We start from the raw sequence: 25,621 nt of genomic DNA on the forward strand, positions 1-25,621 counted from the left end.
ACGCTGGTTTCTCTATCACTGAATCATTTAACATATATTGATTTAAAACAGTGGTAAATTTGAACACAACACCTGAAAGTTAAAAAGTAAAACTTCTGCCTTTCACAACATTAGACTGTGTAAGTGCTTTACATTCAATGAAGTATTTTTGAAGGAATGCAGTCATCATTGCATGTAGGAAAGGTGACAGCCAAATTGTACACAGCAAATTTCCAACAGTAAGGTGATAATGACCAAATGATTGATTTTTGTGATGTTCATTATGGGATAAATATCAATGAGGATACTAGGGATAATTACAGGCTGTACTTCAAAATAATGCAATTGAATTTTCAATGTCCACCTGAGGGGGTGGCGAAATAGCCTCATAAGATATAGGAGCAGAACTAGACCATTCTGAAGCCAAAACAGACTGTTAGGAAGGCAATGAACAGATTAGATGCATGCTGTTGAACAAAATTAAGAGCATCTATTGGAGTTAAGCAACTGGCAAGCAACGATCACTGTCTCTCAGTTCCCTAACCTGTGAAAGCAGGTTGAGGGGAGATTGTTCCCTTAGGTGAAAGGTCAGTCATTTTACAGTTGCCTTCTACAGGAGCTATAAAGCGTTGGAGCAGAAGTAGGCCATCTGGCCCAGCAAGTTTGCTCAGTCATTCAATGAGATCGTGATAATCCTCAACTCCACTTTCCCATCTTATTCTATTACCCTCAATTCCCTTACTGATTAAAAATCTTGAACATACTTAACAATTCAGTCTACAGTCTGTGATAAAAGGAGACCACAGATTCACGCCCCTCAGAAGATATTCCTTCTCACTTCTTCCTTAAATGGGTGCTCTCTTATTCTGAAATTATGCACTCTGGTCCTCAACTCTCCCACAAGGAAGAAAACCTCTTGCCTTTGCCTTGCAAACTTGCTGAGATTCCAACGTCACAATAAGGTTGCCTCTCATTCTTTTAAACCCCCATGAGCATAGGCCCAAACTACTGAACCTTTCCTCAGAAGAAAATCCCCACCATACCAAGGATCAATCTAGTGAATCTTCTCTGAAGTACCTCTAATGGAAGTATATCTTTCTTTCGATAAAGGAACCAAAACTGTTCTCAGGTGTGGTCTAACTAGTGCATAGTTTTAGCAAGGCTTCCCTATTTTTATACTCCATTCCCTTTGAAATAATGGCCAACATCCCATTTGCCTTTCGTATTACCTTTTGAATTCGCATGCTACCTTATTAGCTTTAAATTAAGGGGTGGTAATTATAGGACGGATGTCAGAGGTAGGTTCTTTACTCAGAGGGTAGTAAGGTCGTGGAATGCCCTGCCTGCAGCCAACCTTAAGGGCGTTCAAATGGTCAGTGGATAGGCATATGGATAACATTGGAATAGTTTAGGTTAGAGGGTCATTAGATTGGTTCCACTGGTCGGCATAACATCGAGGGCCGAAGGGCCTGTACTGCACTGTAATGTTCTATGTTCTGTCATTTATTCATGTTGACTCAAATATCCCTCTGCAACTTTCTGCTGTCTTTCTCCACTTTCAACCCCGATATAGACTCCATCATCCTCACCACTTAGTTTGCTATCTATTATTGTGTCATCTGCAAACTTAGTAATAATCCATTCACTTCCCTTGTCCAACTTTTACAGATGCACTATAAAAAGCATTCTTTCTGGTTGTATCACAGCTTGGTATGTCTCTTGCTGTGACCAAGACACAACTACAAAAGGTCATGAATGTAGCCCAATCCATCACGCAAACCAGTCTCCTATCTACTGACTGTCCACACTTTGTTGCCTCAGCAAAGCAGCCAGCATAATTAAGGACCCCATGCACCCCAGACATTCTCTCTTCCATCATCTTCCGTTGGGAAAAAGATACAAAAGTCTGAGGTCATGTATCAACCGACTCAGGAACAGCCTCTTTCCTGCTGTCATTAGGCTTCTGAATGGATTTGAATGTGGCCCTTCTTCTCCCAACATTAATTAGCAAGTTCCTCTTCAATCCGAGGATATGTCTTTAATCCTGATACCAGACAACACAGATTCTGGACTCCCATCATCTTCCATTCCCTCCTTGTTTTTTCATCAAATTCCTTAAGTACAACATTTTGTAGAACCAGGCTCCATGCTACCTATACCATGTGTTAGCAAAAGCATTTTGCATTTATACTAGCAAAAATTCCAAGACGTGACTCAGCCACTGCTGTCAGTGATTACCACGTGCCACAGAAATGGGCTCCGTAATACTGTGTTACAAGATTTCCTCCAGGTGCACCAACTTCTTCCCACAGTCCGAAAGACGTGCTGGTTTCTTGCATTGGAGATGCTAAATTCTCCCTCAAGTGCACCTGAACAGGTGCCGGATTGTGGACGAGGAGATTTTCACATTAACTTCATTGCAGTGTTAACTTAAACTGACTTGTGACTAATAAATAAACTTTAGATACTGGGCAAAGACAAGCAGTGTTCCATTCAGTTATACAAATAAGCAAGAGCCTCACCTTCATTTTTATCAGCATCTAATAAGTTCTGAAACTCCGTATGAAAAATTTCTAGATGTTTTTCAATAAGTACTTGTTCACATTTACGAGCCAGCTCATCTTGTGTACTTTCATGAAGATAAACCTGTACGCGGCGTTGTTCTTCCAGCAGCCGAGCTTCCGCCTGCAAAACAAAATTTACTATCATCCTCAAAAATGCTTTTAATTCAAAAGGCTCAGTCAGCTGACAAAAATACCTCTGGTCGTACATAGAGGAATATGGGGAGTGGCAAGAGCAATATTCTGGGGGTGACAGTATAATGGAGGAAAAGCGTGCAGATAAAGGAAAGCGAGAAGGATGAGAGAGAGAGAGGGAGGATGATGTGCAACACAGCATAACTGTCTCTCCCCCATACCCAAATTTATGTAAATAAAAATGCGAGGCTAGGAAAATAACAAAGTAGAAGGGCTTCCAAAAACAGATCAAATCAGTAACTACAGATTCCATATACTTTCAACTTATGCAAACTGCAGTTGCTTACCTTTTTCATGTATTCTGTTACAGGGTTTTGCTGCAGAAATTCAGTGCTTTCCCTTGTGTAAAATCTCTCCGTGTCAGCCAAAAATTGTGACTCAAATGATTCTTTATACACTGTTAATGTGGGTCCCTTTGCAAAAGCATCATCTTCATTCAGCCCAAGTTCCACTGTGAATAAAGTAAAAGCAACGAAAAAAAACATCCAGCGTGGTAAGTTTTCATGTAGTAGAAGGTTCTGCTGACACAACTTACCACAAATATCAGAGCATTACATTGAAGGAAGCATTACATTTATGGAAGCATAAGAACTTCAAAATTACCATATGACTGAACCACACCGCTAATCAATCTGGTGTTGATTGTTTCACCATTTCTCTCCTTTTCAATTAGCTTCAAAACTGCATTTGTAACCTGACAGGAGGAAAAAAGGTATTTTGGTTACCCAATACCAATAATACATACATTAAATATTTATTGCTCTCTTATAAGCTGTAATTGCTTAGAATTAACTTCATCCATACACATGCAGACAGTAAGAATGCATCTAACCAGCACCAGTAAGAAACTTGGCATGGTGGTTAGGACTGAAGTTGGCAGACAAAAATTTGAAACAAAAACAAACTCAGTCAGAGTATCTTTAGCTATCCTTTTCAAGCCAACTTCCCCAATTGAGATCCAGCAACTAAAGAATATAAGCTGTCTCGTACATAGGAATATTCCACACACGTTGAATTTATATTTGGATAACAAAAAGGTAATTTTAAGAGATTTATACTTGTTTGATAAAACATATATAGTTTTAACTGTTTAATTCAAAGTTTCTGTGCCTGGAAGCTGGATTCATGCTTGGCAAAAATGCTTTTATGCATGAGGGTTGGTTAAATTTCAACTGTCTTCCTATTGTGCTTAGAGAGGATTATGATGAGAAGAATAAAATAAAAGGCATGTGGGTTTTACTTAACAAGTGGTCTTTTTAAGGGAAAAAAAATTCAAGTTTAATGTGTTAGCTGGATGTTGGAGAAAGACATTGGGGAAGTGATTGTGTCAATTCTGCCAGGAGAAGTTAGACAGGCCATGGGAGTTGGAAAACGTAAGCTTCCTAAGAAACGAGCTACAGTGCAGATAACCAGGGAATTTGGACAGAAAGAATGTCTAAGATGATTGGAGTTAAGAGAACAGAGGCCAAGTTATTTTTCAAAGAAGTCAAAGAACATTTTAAAAGAGCTTGGAGTTATAGATGCAATTGCAATAAGCAGATTTAAAGTAGGATAGCAGACTTCAAAAAGGTAAATCAAACATGTGAAGCCAGAATACATTCTGGGAATTGAGAATTACAGCAATTGTGAACAGTTTGTATAGCAGTCAAGACAAAGAAATTCTAAAGCGGCTAGTACAAATCCTGGACTGGACCAACTATTCAAAGTGATGCACAAGCTCTGTTTAAGAGGGTCACCTAGAAAACATGGACTGGATTTGGAATGCAAACTGCTAATGGAAAGCATTATTGTGAACAAAGATTTTTAAAGTGTGTTTTTGGAAGTGGAGTCTAAGGTATGAGGGATTAGAAAAATGACAAATATTGGATTTGAGTCACAGATCAGCCATGTTGTCATTAAATGGTAGAAAGACTCAGGGAATAAATGGCCTACCCATTCCATGTTCTCAATATACCCACCATGTTAACAAAGGTCCAGCAATTTTGCAGCAAAAGCAGTGTCAGAATAAAGATTTTTATGGTTGTAAAGTGCTGACAAATCAGTGTTAAGCAAAAGCTGCAGTCTCATTTCTAATTTACATTTAAGACACACCCTGATAAAAAGCTCAGACAAAATAACGAATATGTAATAATTGCACAACTTGAAAATAAAATCATGGAAAAATACTTGCCTGTTTATTTAATGGTCTAAACAAGCAATCTCGCCATGTCACCAAAGCAAGCTGTAAGAAATAAAGAAAAGGTTTAAAGTAAATGTCAATTACAAATAAATGACTTAATTAATCATGGTCACCTAATGATAAAAAAAACCTGAAAATATCCAAAAATAAAAAACAATGATCTACTGAGGACTGGAGTTTTTCTGAACAATGTGAAATTTTAAAGGATGTTTTTTTAAAAAAAGTTTTCACACCAAACTGTAGCCTTAAGATACTGAAAATTGAAATTAGGTTTAAAAAGAGATTCACTCTAACGCCAGGAATAAAGGTTTTAGTTATGAGGATTGATATGTTTTCCATTAGATCAAAGGTTTAAGTTAAAGTTAAATCTTACAGTTTTCAACATGTCTTAGAATTTCTTTACTTTCATTGGTTGCAAGATCATAATGAGAGAATGTTCAAAAATTAACACAAACATGAGGGTAAAAGTTTTTTTTAAATGGAGAGGATTGTTAGGACATGAAATGTCTAACCAAATGGGTAGCAGAAGCATACTGGCTTTTAAAAGATATCTGAAAAATTGAATCTCAAGAGGTTTATGAGAAAAGCCCTGGTGACTGGAAACAAGTAAAATATAGGTACGATAAGTCAGCTGGTCTCCTGTATGATGTAAAATTCTAATGACAAATTAACGTAGCAACGAAGACTGATCCAATGAAGAGGGAGGAGGACATGGAGGGACATAACCAGGCATACCTAAAAATGAGGTGTCAATCTGTGATACAACACAGAACTAATTGCCTGCCAAACAGCAAAAGCAGCATGCAGAAGACAGAACTAAATGGCTCAACAGAGCAGATCCAAGCTCTTCCATTCTGCGACATCCAATCATGAACAGTGGTAGACAATTAAACAACTAATTCACGAAGGAGGGGCTTGATGTCTGGTACTGTCTTGGAGGGAGCTGTGAGCCAGTTGAAGGAACTATCATTATGAGGGAGGAAGTGTTAGGGCTTTTAGGTAGCATTAAAACTGATAAATCTCTGGGACCTGATGGCATTTATCCTAGGCTGCTTAGGGAGGCGAGAGATGAAATTGCTGGGCCTCTGACGCAAATCTTTGTCTCTTCTTTGGACACAGGTGAGGTCTCAGAGGACTGGAGGATAGCGAACGTGGTACCACTGTTTAAAAAGGGTAGCAGGGATAACCCTGGTAATTACAGGCCGGTGAGTTTGATGTCAGTGGTAGGGAAGTTGTTGGAGAGGATTCTTAGGGATAGGATGTATGCACATTTAGAGCGTTGCGATCTGATTAGGGATACGCAGCATGGCTTTGTTAAGGGGAAGTCTTGCCTTACGAATCTGGTAGAATTTTTTGAGGGGGTGACAAAAACGGTCGATGAAGGACGAGCCGTTGATGTCGTCTATATGGATTTCAGTAAGGCATTTGACAAAGTCCCTCATGGTAGGTTGGTTGAAAAGGGTAAGGCTCATGGAATACAAGGACAGGTATCTAGATGGATTGATAACTGGCTTGGTAATAGGAGACAGTAGTAGTGAAAGGGTCCTTTTCTAGCTGGAGGTCTGTCACTAGTGGTGTGCCTCAGGGCTCAGTACTGGGACCTCTTCTATTTGTAATATACATAAATGAGTACTTGGTGTGATCAGCAAGTTTGCAGATGACACCAAGATGGCTGGACTGGCAGACAGTGAGGAGCAGTGTCAGGCAAAACAACAGGATATAGATAGGCTGGTATATTGGGCAGATAAATGGCAGATGGAATTAATCCTGATAAATGTGAAGTGATGCATTTTGGGAGAAATAATGTAGGGGGGAGTTACATGATAAAGGGTAGACCTATAAAGAGTATAGAAACGCAGAGGGACCTGGGGGTGCAAGTGCACAAGTCTTTGAAGGTGGCAGTACAGGTGGAGAAGGTTGTAAAGAAAGCTTATGGTATTTAGCCTTTACAGGAAGGGGTATAGAGTACAAGAGCTGGAGTCTAATGTTGCAGTTGTATAGAACGTTGGTTGGGTGCATTTGGAGTACTGCGTCCAGCTCTGGTCGCCTTACTACCAGAAAGACGCAGAGACCCTGGAGAGAGTGCAGAGGAGGTTTACCAGGATGCTGCCTGGTATGGAAGGACTGGGTTATGAGGAAAGATTGGGCAAATTGGGGCTGTTTTCCCTAGAAAGACAGAGACTGAGGGGAGATCTAATAGAGATATATAAAATTATGAAGGGTATAGATAGAGTAAACAGTGGTAAGCTTTTTTCTAGATTGGAAACACACATTACAAGGGGCTATGGGCTGAGGGTGAGGGGAGCAAGGTATAATTCGGATGTTACAGGGAGGTTTTTCACACAGAGGGTAGTGGGGGTACAGAATGCTCTGCCAAGCAAGGTGACGGAGGCAGGCACGTTGGAGTTGTTTAAGAGTTACTTAGTTAGGCACGTGAGCGGGATGGAGATGGAGATGGAGGGATATAGGAGACTGTTTTAAATAAGGTTCAGGAGTCTTGGGACATCCCTGGGAATCAATTGATTCCTATGGACCTTCCAACATATTTTCTGGCTCACTTGTTTCACTTTTGAGCTTCTGGGGATTCCCTTGAATGTTTGTATAAGGATGTGCATGGCATTGATGTTTTACTCTTTTAATCCACAGGTGCTTCGGTCCACCTTGTTGTCCAACAAGGGGCATACACGCGCTGGGTCGTACGAGGGCTGCTCTTGGATGTTGAGAGTAGCCTAGTACTTCACGTCATTAGTGTACGCTTAAACTGGACCAGATGCTGGGCATCACGACAGCTCAGTGACTATCACTGTTTGCTGTGCAGATACATGGATTTGGGCCAGCGTCTGTGGGCATTTGCACATTCTCCCCGTGCTTGCGTGGGTTTTCTCCGGGTGTTCCAGTTTCCTCCCACACCCCAGAGATGTGCTCTTAGGCTGATTTGTGTAACAAATTGTCCCTCAATTAGTCTTCCCTCAATGTGGAATGCCATGAGCATAGACAAGTGTCATGAGTGGAGAGGGGACTCAATGTTAAAATGGCAGCGTGAGCTTGTTGGGCCGAAGGGCCTGTTTCCCATGCTGTGTTGTTCTTTCTTCTTTCTTTGTTCTTTGATAATAAATGCTGGCCCAGCCAGTGACACCCACATTCCACGAAAGAAGGAAAAAAATCTAAGTCTCCCGTTGCTTAAATGTTCTGTAGGTATATACCTTACGTAGGATGGATCTAAAATTTATTTGTGGCATAAGACAATCTCATCGATATTACCTTCAAAAAGGTCATCAGTTGACCCAATATGTTTTAATTGGCAGAAAATTTACATGTATATCAGGCACATTTCATTGTGATGACACAGTGAAAGTAACAAAGAAAGGCTCTACTGCAACTCTGGATTAAAACAGTAACAGAATGAAAAAAGATGGTGAAACTAGAATTTTTAGATTGCCTATTACTTAAGAAACTCAAGGGTTAACCCAATGACAATTCATTCAAGTTCTGTATCACATTTAATTCACAAGAATTTTATGCACTTTAATTCACAAGAATTTTATGGTAAAGCATACATCCCAATACATTAAGAATGAGCAACAGCACAGAAAATCAAAAGCACTATATTCTGTAACAATAAAAATGAAACCATTCTATTTGCAATTCAGTGCTGTTTCACGTGCATGAATCTTCAAGGAAGACTACCCAATAAGTGGGTGACGGGACAGGACCGGACTTGTCCACTATTGAGGTATTTAATTCCCACAATCTTAAGTGCTTTCTGGATGTTGTCATTAATAGCCAGATGGGCTCCCATCCCCAAAGCTTAATCGCCAGGTATCAATGTGGGGAAATTCAAGGAAATGACAGGAAATATGACAATCCATAGCAATATCAGGTCACGTTAAGATTCCCACCCATTTTGTTGCTTATGCCTGGGGGTTCCATAGAAATTCCAGTAAGAAGTCTCAACAGGTTTATTTGGTAGCACAAGTTTTCAGAGCACTGCTCCTTCCTCAGGTGAGTGAAGAGTTGGGTTCACAAACCGAGCACATATACCCATAGACTCAATTGCAAGAAAATGGTTGGAAAGTGAGTCTTAACAAGTAATCACGTCTTTACAGGTACAGACAATGTGAGTGGAGAGAGGGTTAAGCACAGGTTAAAGAGGTGTGAAATTGTCTCAAGCAAGGACAGTTAGTAAGATTTTGCAAGCCCAGGCAAGTCATGGGGGCTGCAGATAGTGTGACATAAACCCAAGATCCTGGTTGAGGCCACGCTCATGTGCGGAACTTGGCTATCAGTTCCTGCTCGGTGATTCTGCATTGTCGCATGTCTTGAAGGCCGCCTTGGAGAACACTTATTCAAAGATTGGAGGCCGAATGCCCTCAACTGCTAAAATGTTCTGACAGGAAGGGAACATTCCTGCCTGGTGATTATCAAGAGGTGTCCATTCATCTGATAAATAAACCTGTTAGGACTTTAACCTGGTGTTGTGAGACTTCTTACTGTGCCCACTCCAGTCCAACGCCAAATCTCCACACCAGCAAGCAGGAATCCTGCCATTATAGCTAAATATCAATCTCACTTGTTTCTGCAAAGGGGAAATAGATTTATGCCATTATATTTGAACACTGACTTCTTTGGTCAACTTGACTTGACAGTTACATTAAAACATATAACTGCTTTAATACTTAGCACTTGTAAAACGTATGAAGAAAAGCATCTTTTTCATGCTGCTGATGTGGACCCAATGCAGAAAAGATTTATTAGGATGCTACTGGGACTTGATGGTTTGAGTTGTAAGGAGAGGCTGTACAGACTGGAGTTTTTTTTCTCTGGAGTGTAGGAGGCTTAGGGGTTATCTTATAGAGGTCTAGAAAATAATGAGGGGCATAGATCAGCTAGATAGTCAATATCTTTTCCCAAAGATAGGGGAGTCTAAAACTAGAGGGCATAGGTTTAAAGGTGAGAGAGCAGAGAGGCAATTTTTTCACACGTAGGGTTACATGTGTCTGGAACAAGCTGCCAGAGGTAGTAGTAGGGGCAGGTACAATTTTGTCTTTTAAAAATGTGTTTAGACAGCTACAGGACTATGAGTATGGAGGATTTTGGCCAAATGCAGGCAATTGGGACTAGCTTAGTGATTTTTTTAAAAAGGGGGCAGCATGGTCAAGTTGGGCCAAAGGGCCTGGTTCCATGCTGCAAACCTCTCATTCTATATACATTACTTAGATCAGGCAGGTGGAGGGAGAAATGGTGGCATGATGTACCATAAAATGCTCCCTGACAAGAGAGGGGAATAGCAGAGGTCATTCACAATAGGAGGGGGCTTAGATTTCAAGGGACAAACTATATTAGTGCATAGTGGGGCAAGAAAATAACAGTATGTTGCAAAAGGGTTCCTTTGCACCATGCTCATTAGCTGTGAGGTGGTTCAAGTTCACCGCCCTCTGTTTGGTTGCTTTATGAACTTAATGAACTTTATGAACTTAACCCCTTATGAAGGGGTTTGGTTCTGAGCAGAGTTCTGTGGATAAAAACCAGGAGTTGTCACCTTTGTATTAAGTGGCTTCTTTTTACACTGGGTGAGTTTGCTCCAGCTGAATTGCGATCTCAGAATCTAAGTAGAATGATTTTTTAAGCCAGTGCACATTAGAAAAGTGTGAAGGTCTCAGAACAGTTTGAAGCAGAAAACTAAATTCAGAAGCAGAAAGCTAAAAATTCGGGGACATTGAAGATTTTTGATTCGTGTTGGTGTAATCAAGTTTATGTGTATTAGGGAGCTTCCAAGATAATTTAGGAAAAGTTTAACATAAAACAGGGGTAAACTGTACTTTGAGATTTCTGGAGGAAAAGGAAGTGCAAGACTACAGTATATTCTCAATGTTCAACAAAGTAATATTACGTTCAGTACTATCTACAGAGGCAATGCCATTAATATATCCTGACTACTTATTTTAATACCTATGACAATGGACAAAAACAATACAACCTGTTTAGCAACAATAAATGCACTCAAAAGTGAAACAAGAAGTTTCTTACCGAATATATTTCGTAAATTCCTTTACGTCCTTCATCACATTCACGACGGACCCAGTGTCGATTGAGGTAGGCGCAGATTCCATTCAATACCTTACTAGAAAACCTGTAATCTTCCCATTGCTGGGTATAAAATTTCAATACACTCTCATCCATCAAATCTTCACCATCCTATAGGAGAAAAATATTTGCTATTTTATAATCAATTTGTCACAGGGATCAGAGTGCTGGTAAAATTTACAAATTGATCCAAGGGATTTTTATTTACAAATTAGCTGGTCAAGTTTATTTACTGGTCACAAGTAAGGCTTACATTAACACTGCAATGAAGTTACTGTGAAATTCCCCTAGTCACCACAGTCCAGTGTCTGTTTGGGTCAATGCACCTAACCAGCACGTCTTTCAGAATGCGGGAGTAAACTGGTGCACCTGGAGAACGTGCAAACTTCACACAGACAGTGACCCAAGCTGGGAATCGAACCCGGGTCCATGGCACTGTGAAGCAGCAGTGCTAACCACTGCGCTACCATGCCGCCCAGTTACATTACATTGCTGCAACCAGCAGAAAACTATGTCTGCCACCTTACTCAAATGATAATTAAAAATACTTACATAAACTACATTACAACAGGGAAAAGTCACATTCCATCTGAAATACTAGAGCACTTTTCCTAACACTTAGAATGAAAAGTAATCTAAAACAACTTCATTTTAGCAAATATTGATTAAAATTCAATGTTTTTCATCATTATCCATGCAATTAGATAACAATATACAGAATAAGCACTTGTGTAATAAAACTCGGGTACTGTGACCAGTAGGAAGTGGTGCTACCGTTGTGCCGCTGTTTAAAAAAGGTAGTAGACAAAAGGTGGGTAACTACAGGCCAGTTAGCTTAACATCCGTAGTTGGGAAAATGCTAGAATCCATCATTAAAGAAGAAATAGCAGGACACCTGGAAAAGAACGGTTCGATCAAGCAGACGCAGCTTGGATTCATGAAGGGAAAGTCGTGTTTGACGAATTTACTGGATTTTTATGAAGATGTGACTAGTGTGGTAGATAGAGGGGAACCAACAGATGTGGTGTTTTTAGATTTCCAGAAGGCATTCGATAAGGTGCCTCACAAAAGTTTGCTGCAGAAGGTTAGGGTACACGGAGTTGGGGACAAAGTGTTAGCGTGGATTGAGGATTTGCTGTCTAATAGGAAGCAGAGAGTTGGAATCAATGGGTGCTTTTCTGGCTGGCAGTTGATGACTAGACGCTTGTCGCAGGGATCAGTGCTGGGGCCTCAACTGTTTACCACATACATAGACGATTTGGAGGAGAAGGCTGAGCGTAGGGTCACAAAGTTTGCTGATGACACAAAGATGAGTGGAAAAGCAAACTGCGTGGAGGACGAGGAAAGTCTGCTGAGAGATTTGGATAGGCTGAGTGAGTGGGCAAGGGCCTGGCAGATGGAGTATAACGTTGGCAAAATATGAGGTTATCCACTTGGAAGAAATAATAGTAGGATAGAATATAACTTAAATGGTGAAAAGTTACAGCATGCTACTGTGCAGAGGGACCTGGGGGTCCTTGTGCACGAATCGCAAAAACTCAGTCTGCAGGTGATCAAGGCAGCGAATGGAATGTTGGCCTTTGTAGCGAGGGGGATAGAATATAAAAGCAAGAAGGTCTTGCTGCAACTGTACAAGGCACTGGTGAGGCCACAACTGGAGTACTGTGTGCAATTTTGGTCCCCTTATTTGCAAAAGGATATATTGGCCTTGGAGGGAGTAAAGAGAAGGTTCACCAGGTTGATACTGGAGATGAGGGGGTTAGCTTATGAGGAGAGATTGAGTAGATTGGGCCTGTACTCATTGGGGTTTAGAAGGCTGAGGGGGAATCCTACAGAGACATATAAGATAATGAAGGGACTAGATAGGGAGCGGTAGAGAGATTCTTTCCACTTAGAAAGGAAAACAGAACTAGAGGGCACAGCCTCAAAATAAGTGGGGGGGCAGTTTAGAACAGAGTTGAGGAGGAACCCCTTCTCTCAGAGGGTAGTGAATCTCTGGAATTTTCTGCCCATTGAAGTGGTGGAGGCTACCTTGTTGAATATGTTTAACTCACGGGTAGATAGATTTCTGATCGATAAGGGAATTAAGGGTTATGGGGAGCAGGCAGGCAAGTGGAACTGATCCACTTCACATCAGCCATGATTTTATTGGATGGCGGGGCAGGCTCGAGGGGCTAGATGGCCTACTCCTGCTCCTAGTCCTTATGTCCAAAGAGCGTAGTTTGGTCATAGATGGAAAAGATCAAGGCTGAGGCAAAGTACATTTTTCTGAGGGCCCCACAGACTTTGCAGTAAGGTGCAAATATAAATAATGGTGAGGCCATTTATTCTATTCAATAACTCATGACAAGATGTCAATCTTGCAAAGATGATATCATGCCTCTGGAAGTGCTCCAGGTATACTGAATACTATGGCATGGCCATTATGCCAAACAGAGAGAGTCAATATTCTTTTCCAGAAAACGAAAAGCATAATAAGCTTACATCAAGGTGCTGACCAAAGAGACGGTCACCACGAATGAGATGGTGTCACTGCTTTTTACTCCTTTCATACCAAATTTTGTCAAAATCAGATGAAGAAAAATCTACTTTTTCCAAGACTGAACTGTGGTTTTTTCCATATTTCAATATTATTACAATATAAACAAAATACTGCAGATACTGGAAAAATTCAACAGCAACATTTGTGAAAATAAGAGTTAACATTTCAACTCTCAATGTACTTAACTCTGTTTCCCTTCCCACAGAACTGCGAGACTTGAGATTTTGCAGCATTTTGTTTTTATTTCAAAATTGGCAGGTTAACATCTGTGCAAGTTACTGCAATTCACAATCTTGTACCTGTCCTTTGCACTAAATATTATTTGTATTTATATAGCCCTCAACATCATATTATCTTGAATAATTAAACAATTACTTTTGAAATATGTAATCATTTGTAGTGGCAAATGCTGTAGCCATCGTCTGTTAGTCGTATAATGATTAAGTAACGGTGACCAGGAAACCAGAGCTTCCTTCTTTTCTTTGGGTGCAATTTTTAATACCCACTAGCCCAACTAGACCTGTTTCACCTCAAATGATTAATTGAAAGCTTGGGATAGATTCAGAGCTCTCTTCATTGCATGATCCTTCCCACACAAAGCACATACCTTTCATTAAACAAAATGCCAAAGGCAACTGATTATATGCAGTGTTGGATCCAATTTTACTCCTGATATACTGAGGAAATACACAGGTAGTGGAATATGCCAACAGGTTGTAGATCTAACTTAATATGGATTGAGAGTGAGTAATATGAGGGGTGGGAGACTTAGGGAGGATTAAAGGAAAAACATTTTCACTCAGAGTGGTGACAGTCTGGAATGCACTGCTTGGGTGGATGGGTGAAGGCAGGATGCCTCACATCCTTTTAACAAGTACCTGGATGAGTACCTGGCATACCATAACTTTCAAGCCTATGGGCTAAGTGCTAGCAAGTGGGGTTAGGTGGGCAGGTCAGGGCCTTTAATGCATCAGTGCAGACTCAAATGGGCCAAAGGGCCTTTTCTGCACTGCAGGATTCTGTGCTGTCAAGATATAGTCACAGAATCAAAGACAAAGACAAGGAATGGAATATACACTTGGTGCATGTTAAACAGAGCTCTAGAAGTCCAAATACACAATTTCCTGAAAGTGTAAATACACATATTTAAGTGAAACATTCAATAGGATTATAAAGTTAGGACACAGAATGCAGGATAAAAGTATCAAGACGTCTGCACAAAATATCAGTTGGGACAAAGACAACGAGAAAAAGGGACATGCTGTCAAAACATGTCTTACATTCATCAGGATAAACACATTTCAAAGGGAACAACAATCTATACTGAATGATAAAAGAGGGTGCTGATTGATTGGCAAGTCCTGTTGGTTGAGACGTTGCCATGGCAAACAAACCAGAAAGCTATCGTCCTCTGTGCTTTTGTTTATTCAAAAAGGTGCAACGTCTTTTGCCTGCAGAGAACAGATTCCTGCAAATGAATGAACATATGTAGCTTCTAGCAAGTAACAGAGCTACAAGCAAGCCCAACTGAGGATCTTAAATTGGTATCAGTGCACTTCTTAGCATAATCTGGATCACTTAATAACTGCTGCCCAACCACAGAATCACAGCTAGCATTACAAATTATGTTTTGAGTTTTGCAAGCACAGTATGGTCGAATACAGTCAGCTGAAGTGACACACTTTGATACAATCCACCAGTCGTTGGACAAACAGCCAACATGCCTGCACCAACACTGACATTCATGTGCCATATTGTACACTTTGTGTAGTAGGCAGAACATATTTTTGCCTTGACAGCACCATCCTGTAAGTGGTTGTCACTGCATAGTCACAGTGTGAAATGGCTATCTTCACATGTTGCACAGATTTTGTTCATACATTTCCCTTCCAGGGTAATTTGAGGTAAATTGGGCAGATTTCAAGTCTAAAAGTGGTAACCTTAGACATGTGGGAGCGTATCCAGCAGTGAGCAATGACCTGGTCGGGGTAGTCATCACCCCACAGGACAGCTCTGATGCACTCTATTTCAGCTTCAGCACAAGGGCCCATGCAATTTGCTCATTTTACAAGACTAAATCTTCTTTGAACCAAAAAAAAGCAAGGGGATCAATAACTCCCTGTAAAAGTTCCTTTGACAGATCCCAACCAATCAGCACCCCTTTCTCATGCAGTATAAATTATTGTTCCCTTTGAAATTTGGCATTCTTGTGTCTGTCACAATAAGCAGGAGATGAAAAACTTTGACAACATTTTTTTATTGACCAAGAGGTCTTGTTCCTTTTTTCAAAAGTTTTTTGAGTCTATCCTCAATTACAAAATGCATGGGATGAAAGGGTTGTTTTTATACATTGAAGAGATCAAGCTGAACATGCCTAAGAAAAAGATAAGCACAACAAGCAACAATAAAAAGTTAAATCCACAACTGGATAACCTAGTTATTTAATTGTCAAGGGATTTAATGCACTGTAAACACCTTCAAGAAAATCTAGTTTGTTATTCTGCAAAATATGCGGCAAATTAAATGCACGGATATTTTTGTACAGTGGTTAAGGAACTCGAGTACCAGCCCAGAGGGTAAGAGTTCAATCTCATTATGGCAAGTTTTGACATCTCTTCTCAATATTGGGAAGATAGGAGCTTCAGTTCATGTCCCACTGAAACCCTAATCTGTGCCACTGTCAATTCAAGACTCGACTATTCTAAATGTGCTTCTAGCCAGACTCCCCACATTCTACTGCCTAAAACTCTTGTTGCTTCTGCAATTACTCACACCAACTCTCATGTAGCCATCACCCTGTAGGCACTAGTCTTCTCAATATTGAGAAGAGATTTCAGCTTATCCAATGATAGAGATCACCTCTCAATCTTAAATCCAGAGAATATAAGCCCAATTTGCTTGTTTCGTCATAGGAAAATTCCCTTATCTCAGGCATCAATTAGTGCACCTTCGTTGTACAAATTCCTTCCTTAGTGATTAAGTGGGAAAAGGAGATAATAATTGGACAAGAAACAAAAAGGTGTATCTAGCAAAAGTGGAAGTGATAATAGCAGAATAAATAACTGCTGAATGATTAAAATGGAAGCAGTAGTTATGAGCTGAACTTAAAGAACAGAAGGCACTGACCTACTTTGGGACATGCCAATTTTAAAATTCCAATTTTTGTTTTCAAATTCCTCATGACTCAGCACGCCTTGCTGTAATCTTCAGTCCGATTACCTGAGATATTTGTGCTTCTCATTCTGGCCTATTGAGTATCCCTGTTTTTAAGCATATCAGCATTATAGTCATGCCTTCAATGAAAGCTCTAGGTTTCTCCTCCTTAAAACCTACCACTGTGACCAAACATTTGGCCACGTGAACTAGTATCACCTTATTTAATTCATTGTCAAGGTTTGCTTTTTACATCCTTGGGATGTTTGATTATGTTAAAAGTGTTATACAAACTGCTGTTGATGTTCTTTTTAATTGCTGTATCGTTACAAAAGAACGTGCATGCAACGACAGCCTCACAGTCAGTAAGAACTTCCAAAAAGTTGGAGGACCCTTGATTATAAAAATATCAATGAGCCCCCCTACACCGTCTGCAAATCTGTGCTTCAATTTAAACATATGGTTTTGAACATTTTAAATATTGCCTGTGTGTTAAGAAAAAGATAGTGATAATTACAAATTAACTGCATGAACTTTTCTTTTAAAATGGATTTACACAGAAAATAGAAGTCTTACCTTAAGAAGATTTGTCAAATAATTTTTCAGAAACTCTTTTAGACGTTTGTAGAGTTCCAGCCCTACAAACTGGGCTCCTCCAGGGGTTTGGCCCTTCTGTTTTTTGGCAGCAGCTGTTCCTCCTCCTCGCGCTTGATTTGACTGGTGGACACTGGTACAATAGTTATAAACGTGACTGCAATAAAAGTTAAGGGCAGTAGAACAAGAGAACTGGCTATATCTCAAGAAAAGATAGAACTTCAACCAGCCAAGATTGATCATCAAACCACCCTGCCCCCCACAACATAGCTGTATACAGCTGCTTTATCAATATTTTATTAATGATCTTATACTAAACATACATTCAAGGAATTTGCCTTACAAGAATATGTAAATATTAGATCCTTTCACTTACATCTGTTACATTCAGATCAAATAACAGATCACAGTATTCCTACATCACTAAACAACTGCTAAATATAGCCAAAATAATTTCCAAAGATCTTAAACCAGCAAATCAAAATATTAACAGTAAATCTGGGAAACTATTAAAACCTTCAAGATATTGTTCGCTATCAAATGCAAGGACATCATTAAAGCATCCAACAAACCTAAAGAAATATAACAGGAAAGAGTACAGGTGACTGTACAAGATGATTTCAAAGATACTAAATCAAAGTACAAAGATTGGGTAAAATGCTAATCGTGTTACAAACTTTTCATGTTTCAATCAGCACTGTAATATTTCAAACTTCAATTTAATATAAAATTCATTATATGTAATTAACCAATTAACTTACAAAAAGTTCAGCACCATATATATGTTGACCATTATTTAAATAGATATACTAAATTTTATATCAGATTAACTTTGCCAGATTATTTGTACGTATTTGTACATTAAGCACGTAAAGTAATTTCTAAACTACTGTTGCGGACTTGAGTTTAAGTCACAAAAGGTACAATTCAATTCATCTCAGGGTCGAAGAAGAATTAGTGTGACTTGTTAAACATGTGTGTTTGAACCACTTGCAGTGTTGGGCTACCCGCATCTTACCCATCACGAACGCAGATAGAGCAGTTTATATTTGTGGTGATTTTAGGACGACCATAAATCCAACGTTATCTGCTTCCTTAACCCAGCTAACACATCTTCAAATTCAGCAAGATCGCTCTTTCACAAGCATATTTACCAGTGAATGTAACTGCTGAATTTCGATCATTGGTTACCATCATACGTTCTTGGGTTGCATGGTAGCAGAGTGGTTAGCACTGCTGCTTCACAGCTCCAGGGACCTGGGTTCGATTCCCGGCTTGGGTCACCGTCTGTGTGGAGTTTGCACATTCTCCTCGTGTCTGCGTGGGTTTCCTCCGGGTGCTCCAGTTTCCTCCCACAGTCCAAAGATGTGCGGGTTAGGTTAATTGGCCATGCTAAAATTGCCCTTAGTGTCCTGAGATGCAATGGTTAGAGAGATTAGTGGGTAAATATGTAGGGATATGCAGGTAGGGCCTGGGGGGAGGGGGGGGGATTGTGGTCAGTGCAGACTCGATGGACCAAATGGCCTCTTTCTGTGCTGTAGGGATTCTATGATCATTACTCAAAAGATCTTTTTTATTAAAAATTGACATTTTAAAAAATCTGGTGGCTGTCTCAGGGTGCTCAGATTGAGGAAGTGGGACAGTGTCAATCTTGTGTATTTCTTATTCATGCACAAGCATTGTCTGCTTTACATTCTTCAGAGTGCCCTAAAATGTCATGACAACAACCGCGTGTAGATTTTGTTGGTCCATTTGAGGGTGACTTGTTCTTCGTCATAATTGATGCACGCTCAGTGGCCAGAGGTTATCATGGGATCTACTGCAACTGAACAAACTGTTGAAAAGCTTAACACAATCTTTGCAAGATTTGGTAAACCAGAACAGATTGGTGATAATGGTTTAGTTTATTTCACAAGAGGCTGAGGATTATCTCAGAGAAAATGGTATTGTGTGTATGAAATCTGCACCTTGTCATTCATTAGCCAATGGATTAGGTGAAAGATTCATAGAATCATAGAAATCCTAGAGTGCAGAAAGAGGCCATTCGGCCCATCAAGTCTGCACCGAACACAATTCCACCCTGGCCCTATCCCCATACCCCTACATTTAACCTGCTAATCCCTCTAACCTATGCATCCAGGGACACTAAGGGGCAATTTAGCATGACCAATTAACCTAACCCACACATCTTTGGACTGTGGGAGGAAACCAGAGCACCCAGAGGAAACCCATGCAGACACAGGAAGAATGCACAAACTCCACAGAGTGGCCCAAGTCAGGAATCAAACCCAGGTCCGTGGAGCTGTGAAGCAGCAGTGCTAACCACTGTGCTACCGTGCCGCCCAATTCATACAATCCTTGAAGCATTCTTTAATAGCTTCAAGAGGGTAGGTTCACTTATGTTGTGTGAATAGCTTTTTGGGATCTTATAGAAATATCTGCTAAGTTTGCAGGTCATACAAAGATATGTAGAGGGACAGGTAGTACTGAGGAAGCGGGACTGCAGAAGGACTTGGACAGGTTAGGAGAGTGGGCAAAGAAATGGCAGATAGTATACAATGTAGAAAAGTGTGAAGCTATGCACTTTGGAAAGAGGAATGGAAGTACAGGCTGTTTTCTAAATGGGAAAATGCTTAGGAAATCAGAAATACAAAGGGACTTGGGAGTCATTGTTCAAGATTCTCTTACGGTTAACGTGCAGGTTCAGTCCGGATGGGAAGGCAAGTGCAGTGTTAGCATTCATGTCGACAGGGCTAGAAAACAAGAGCTATATAAGGCTCTGGTCAGACTCTATTTGGAGTACTGTGAGCAGTTTTAGGCCCCATATCTAAGGAAGGATGTGGTGACCTTGGAGTGGGGCCTTAGGAGGTTCACAAGAATGATCCCTGGAATGAAGAGCTTGTCGTATGAGGAACAGTTGAGGACTCTGGGTCTGTATTTGTTTAAGTTTAGGAAGGACGAGAGGGGGGATCTTATTGAAACTTACAGGATACTGTCAGGCCTGGATAGATTGGAGAGATGTTTCCACTAGTAGGAAAAGCTAGAACCAGAGTGCACAACCTCAGGCTAAAGGGATGATCCTTTAAAACAGAGATGAGGAGGAATTTCTTCAGCCAGAGAGTAGTGAATCTGTGGAACTCTTTACCACAGAAGGCTGTGGAGGTCAGGTCATTGAGTGTCTTTAAGACAGAGATAGGTTCTTGATTATTAAGGGGATCAGGGATTATAAGGAAAAAGGCAGGAGAATGGGGATGAGAAAAATATCAATCATGTTTGAATGGGGGAACAGACTTGATGGACCAAGTGACTTAACGCTGCTCTTGTTTTATAATCTTATTACTCATGCATGCAACTATCTGTACTAATCCTCTTAAAAAGCTGAGATCTATGTTTATTGCGTCCATTGCACTGTCCAGACGTGTAGTGAATATCTGTTTTCTTTTCCATGTTATTTATCTGAGCTAGATTTGCATTTAGACAAACCAAGGAAGTGTAATAGAGTTGTACTTTGCCGAGAAAATCTCAAAAGGTTGCAATGCTGGAAATTCACAGCAGATTAGACAACCTTTATGGAGATAATGAACATTTTGGTTTGAATCTTCTTTTGGAACTGAATAACAAAATAGAATGAAATGAATAAAATCAGGAAATAATGAGCAGGGAAAAAAATAGAAAATATTGGTAAATTGTTCATTCCAGTCAACCAAGGAAAGGAAAATGTTGGTACTAAAAAAAGAGAGAAATCCAGAAAGGGGAAATCTGCAGGTCTGAAATTAGACAAAATGTTAACAAAACAGACACTGGCATTGACCTTTTTATGTTTACTCTTTCTGGGATAGCCAAATGTGTTGGCTGGATTTTCCCATTTCTGCGTCCAGGGGTATGCTTTGAGTTCCATGCCTTTGGCTTTTTGTTTTCTGACCTATAAAACAGGTGTCATAAGATGGAGATACTGGGCTTCCAGATGTGCACTAGAGAGCTTAGGGTGAAGAAATCCTCTGTTTTGTTTTACATCAGTTTTTCTGTTGCAGGCCTTCTGCATTGACATTTTCTTTATCAACTTCTCTTAGCTGTTCTCGTCACTGTCATAATACTATTTTTTAAATATTTGATTTTGAACTTTCTTGCTGCTCTCTATTGCATGGTAGAGTCACTTTATTGATTGCTTTTTCTCACCTTGCCCTTTTGTTTTTATTAAAATACTTGCTCAGTCCATTTCTATTGTGAAAAAGGGCTTAACCTGAAATGGCCATGAAAAACCTTGCAGTGTGCAGTTTCCACACATTAAAAAAAGTGCTCATCTGAGTCATGAAATCGGTTAATTACATACATTTTTCTATTAAATCTGAAATTGAAAATTTGCAGTATTGAGGATTGAAACATGTTATACGTTTTGATCTTTACCATGTCACATCATTCTCTGTACTTTGATTCACATACCAGACTTGTTACAATTTGAAGCATACGTTCCTATGATATATATGTGGAAGATTGACCATTGCTGTGCACGAGAAGTTTGTGATGTTTGACTTTCTTGAAGGTTCAGCACACATGGGGAGAAGGTGCAAAATCCACACAGACAGTGACCCAAGGCCAAATTGAACCAGGGGTTCTTGGCGCTGTGAGGCAGCACTGCTAACCACTGTGCCACCATGCCATCCCAGATAACATATGGAAATGACAAGATTAGTGAAAATTTAGTTTAACGAAGTTAGACAAAAGCTCAGGAGGGTTAATTGAGTCAGAATATTCAAAAAAAATTGAGAGTTCTTAAAATGAAAACAACGTAAAATTTATGGGCCAGTTTGAGTGAAGTATGGGTGAGTGAAAAATTTCAATTCTCATGTTTCAGGACCATCAAATCATTTGCCTGTTCTTGACCTGTGCTGTCAGTTTTCCCCCAAATCACTGTAATCTTTGTTACATTTCAATAACATGAGCCCCCCTACCCCCGAATAAGTCCCACATAAAACTAGACAAGCCACCCAAAAGACAAGTGGTGGTTATAAAGACAAACCTACCTCCCTCACAAAGATGAGAAATACTAGGAAGGCTGCCAGAATACAGCTGAAAGATTGTTAGGAGTGATGATTCCCTGATCAGCATATTTCAAAACAGCTTTAAAAAGTGGAAGTACTAGAGTTTAATTTTTCGTTCATGCTTTCTTTTTCACTACAAAAGACTTGTTTTCGGGTATCACAGACATTGTCACATGATAACGTTTACCTGACCTTTGTGTGGCAAATGTTCAAAGTTTTATTCTGCATTAGTTGATGACTGAAATATCAAAAGCTCTGAACGTATTTAGAAATGTTGAATTTTAAATTTATATCAAGTTCTTTAATTGAACTTGGAAATATAGGAAATAATGATTATGACAAGACTTCAAGAGGACATAGACAGCTGGTGGAATGGAGACACATTGCAGATGAAAAATAATGCAGGAAACTAAGAAGTGAAACAGTTTGGTAAGAGAATAACGAAAGGCAATATAAACTAAAAAGTTTATAAAGCAAGTGCAGGAAACGAATGACCTGTGGGACAAATGTGCACAGATTGTTAAACGTGGCAGGGTAGGTTGAGAAAGTAATTAAAAGGGGATTCTGAGTTTTGTGAACAAAGATTAGAGTTCAAAACCTGGAAGTTAAAAATCACCTTTATAAAACACTGGTTCAGCCGCAACTGGAGCGTTCTGTCTAATACAGGGCATACTTTCAGAAGGACAAGAAGGCTTTGGATAAGTGCAGAAAAGATTTACAAGAATAGTTCTGGGTATAAGGGACTTGAGTTATAAGGATTGACTGGAGAGGCTGGGATTAAAAAGAGGAAGATTTAATTAATATATTCAAAATCCTGACTAGTGTGGACAAAGTAGACAGAAAAACCTCCACCAGCAAAAAGGACACAGATTTAAAAGTAACTAGCAGATGAACCAAAGGAGGCATGAGGAAAAACTTGACTGAGCTATGATGATCTGGAATGCATTTCCTGAAGGGACAGTGGTTTTCAGAAAGAAATTAAGTAACTAAAAGGTGAGGGCCACAGAGGGAAATAATTAAATTGCTCTTGCGGAGAGCCAGCATGAACCAAAATGACCTGCTTCTGTGCTGTAACTATTCTAAGATTCGAAGTAGAGGGCCCACACCAGATTTGTTTTGAGAGTCTCACATAAAAATAGTAATTACTCTAGCCACACAGAATTAGAGATACAGGACGTAGACACGAAGTGATTGAAATTAAGAATGGGCATCTTCTTGTAACCCCCGCCCCAGCCCATAATAGATCCCACACAATGTTCAATTAATGAGCAATATCTGACCATTCAAGAAATAACTAACTCATTCATTTGATACTTATAAAGCATCTCACCGCTTATATTAATCCATGCTGACATTAAGTGGAGTCTTACAATTTTAGTCCATGCTAGAGCAGCAGAACCATTTTTGAGATCTCAAGCCACACTGCAAACAGCATACCCAGTAACTGCCCTTTACTAGCACAAAACAATTATCCCAGCTCTGGGCTTTCAAACCAAGTTGGGGAGTACTATAATGACACATTTAGTCAAAAAGATTTCCAACTGAAATGGACCATAGCTCTGGTAAGAAACACCCACCAGCACTTGGACTTTGATGCTGCAGCAACCACAGGGCTGAAAAGATGGCTTGGGAAGATTTCCCACACCCAGGAGATCTCACTCATCTGAAGTTCCCACTGCAGGTTTCAAGAGGCTTCAATGAAGAAAACTTACCCAAGCATGGAAGGAGGAGGACAAGCGTGTTGATGGAAATGACCAAATAAGTGAGCAGCCCCTCCAACTTGGAAATAGTGCATCAAGGTGATATCAGACCTCAGGAGTGATTAACAAGTTGCTAACACAAAGTACTTTCAGGTGCAAAGCCCAACACTGATTTGTCCACCGTTCTCCTGCACAGCAATCCACAGGTGAATATATCTCATCACCCCATTCACTCTCCTCTCTCTAAACATGTCACATCTTCATTTCAACAGTCAACCAGTACCCTCAGCGAATTATCTTCTTGCACCCATGCCTCACTGTTATCTCCAGAACTCATTTTCTTCCCTCTTCTCCAAACAAACCATTACAACCATTCACTCCTCTACTCCTGTAAGAAAAAGAAGCAACACAGCTTGCCAAGGGACAGAGTGGCAGAGCATGCCAATGACAGGCACATTTACAGCCATAGCCAGTCTGTGCTGACCTATGTCACTGGGAGAGAGGATTTGTGCTCACAGGCTGAAAATTAGAACAAATCGGTCATGAGAGCCTGAGTCTCCTGAGGCACCATAATAAGAACATAAGAATATAAGAAATAGGAGCAGGAGTAGGCCATCTAGCCCTTCGAGCCTGCCCCACCATTCAATAAGATCATGGCTGATCTGTTGTGGCTCAGTTTCACATTCCCGCCCTCTCCCCATAATCCTTAATCCCCTCACTTATCAAAAACCCATCAACCCGCGTCTTAAAAATATTTAGCGAGGTAGCCTCCACCACTTCAACGGGCAGAGAAACCCAGAGATTCACTCCGTTCTAAACCGCCCCCCCTTTATCTTGAGGCTGTGCCCCCTAGTCCTACTGTCCTTTCTGAGCGGGAAGAGTCTCTCCACCTCTATCCTATCCATCCCATTCATCATCTTATATGTCTCAATGAGATCTCCCCTCATTCTTCTAAACTCTTAATGAGTACAAGCCTAATTTATTCAGCCTCTCCTCATAGCTCAACCCCCTCAACTACTACTCAGATATACAGAACGGGGAGGTAGTGGTAGCATAGTCACATTGTCACTGGACTAGAAATCCAGACACTCAGGGCAATGTTCTGGGGACCTGGGTTCAAATCTCACCATGGCACATGGTGAAATTTGAATTCAATAAAAATTTGGAATTAAAAGTCTCACAATGACCATGAAACCATTCATAACCATTTGAAAAAAGCCCCATCAGGTTTGCTAATGTGCTTTAGGGAAGGATACCACCCATCCTCACTTGGTATGGCCTGCATGTGACTCCACATCACATAGCAGTGATTGACTTAAATAGTTGAGTAAGCCACTCAGTTCAAGGTTAATTAGGGATAGGCAATAAACATTGGTCCAGCCAGCAGCTACACTGTGTCCATAATATATTATAGAATCCTACTTCAATACTTGATATCCAAACAAAGATATTTAGATATAAATATCTTTTATACTTACTTAGTTAAGACTCACCACGGATATTAAATTAGCTGGTTTGTAATTAGCCAGAATAACTACAATTCCACCTAAACCCAATTTTCTACTTTTTGAACTTTTCACATTTTTACCTTGATT

General features: G+C 40.1%; 1 protein-coding gene across 2 annotated transcripts in view; it reads right to left on the bottom strand.

Annotated features, from left to right (window-relative positions):
* Window positions 1-25,621, bottom strand: part of LOC145356532 (cullin-1) — a 119,279-nt gene that overhangs the window by 37,152 nt on the left and 56,506 nt on the right. For both annotated transcript variants that reach the window (XM_080209294.1, XM_080209284.1), the window contains exons 3-8: window positions 17,270-17,444; window positions 10,942-11,109; window positions 4,906-4,956; window positions 3,339-3,429; window positions 3,023-3,186; window positions 2,502-2,664 (exon numbers count right to left, since the gene is read on the bottom strand). In XM_080209294.1, coding sequence (XP_080065420.1) covers window positions 2,502-2,664; window positions 3,023-3,186; window positions 3,339-3,429; window positions 4,906-4,956; window positions 10,942-11,109; window positions 17,270-17,444 — 812 coding nt within the window. The remainder of the gene's footprint in view (window positions 1-2,501; window positions 2,665-3,022; window positions 3,187-3,338; window positions 3,430-4,905; window positions 4,957-10,941; window positions 11,110-17,269; window positions 17,445-25,621) is intronic.

Source organism: Carcharhinus amblyrhynchos, chromosome 2 (genome assembly GCF_965287045.1).
Source record: "Carcharhinus amblyrhynchos chromosome 2, sCarAmb.v2.hapA, whole genome shotgun sequence".
Lineage (NCBI taxonomy): Eukaryota > Metazoa > Chordata > Chondrichthyes > Carcharhiniformes > Carcharhinidae > Carcharhinus > Carcharhinus amblyrhynchos.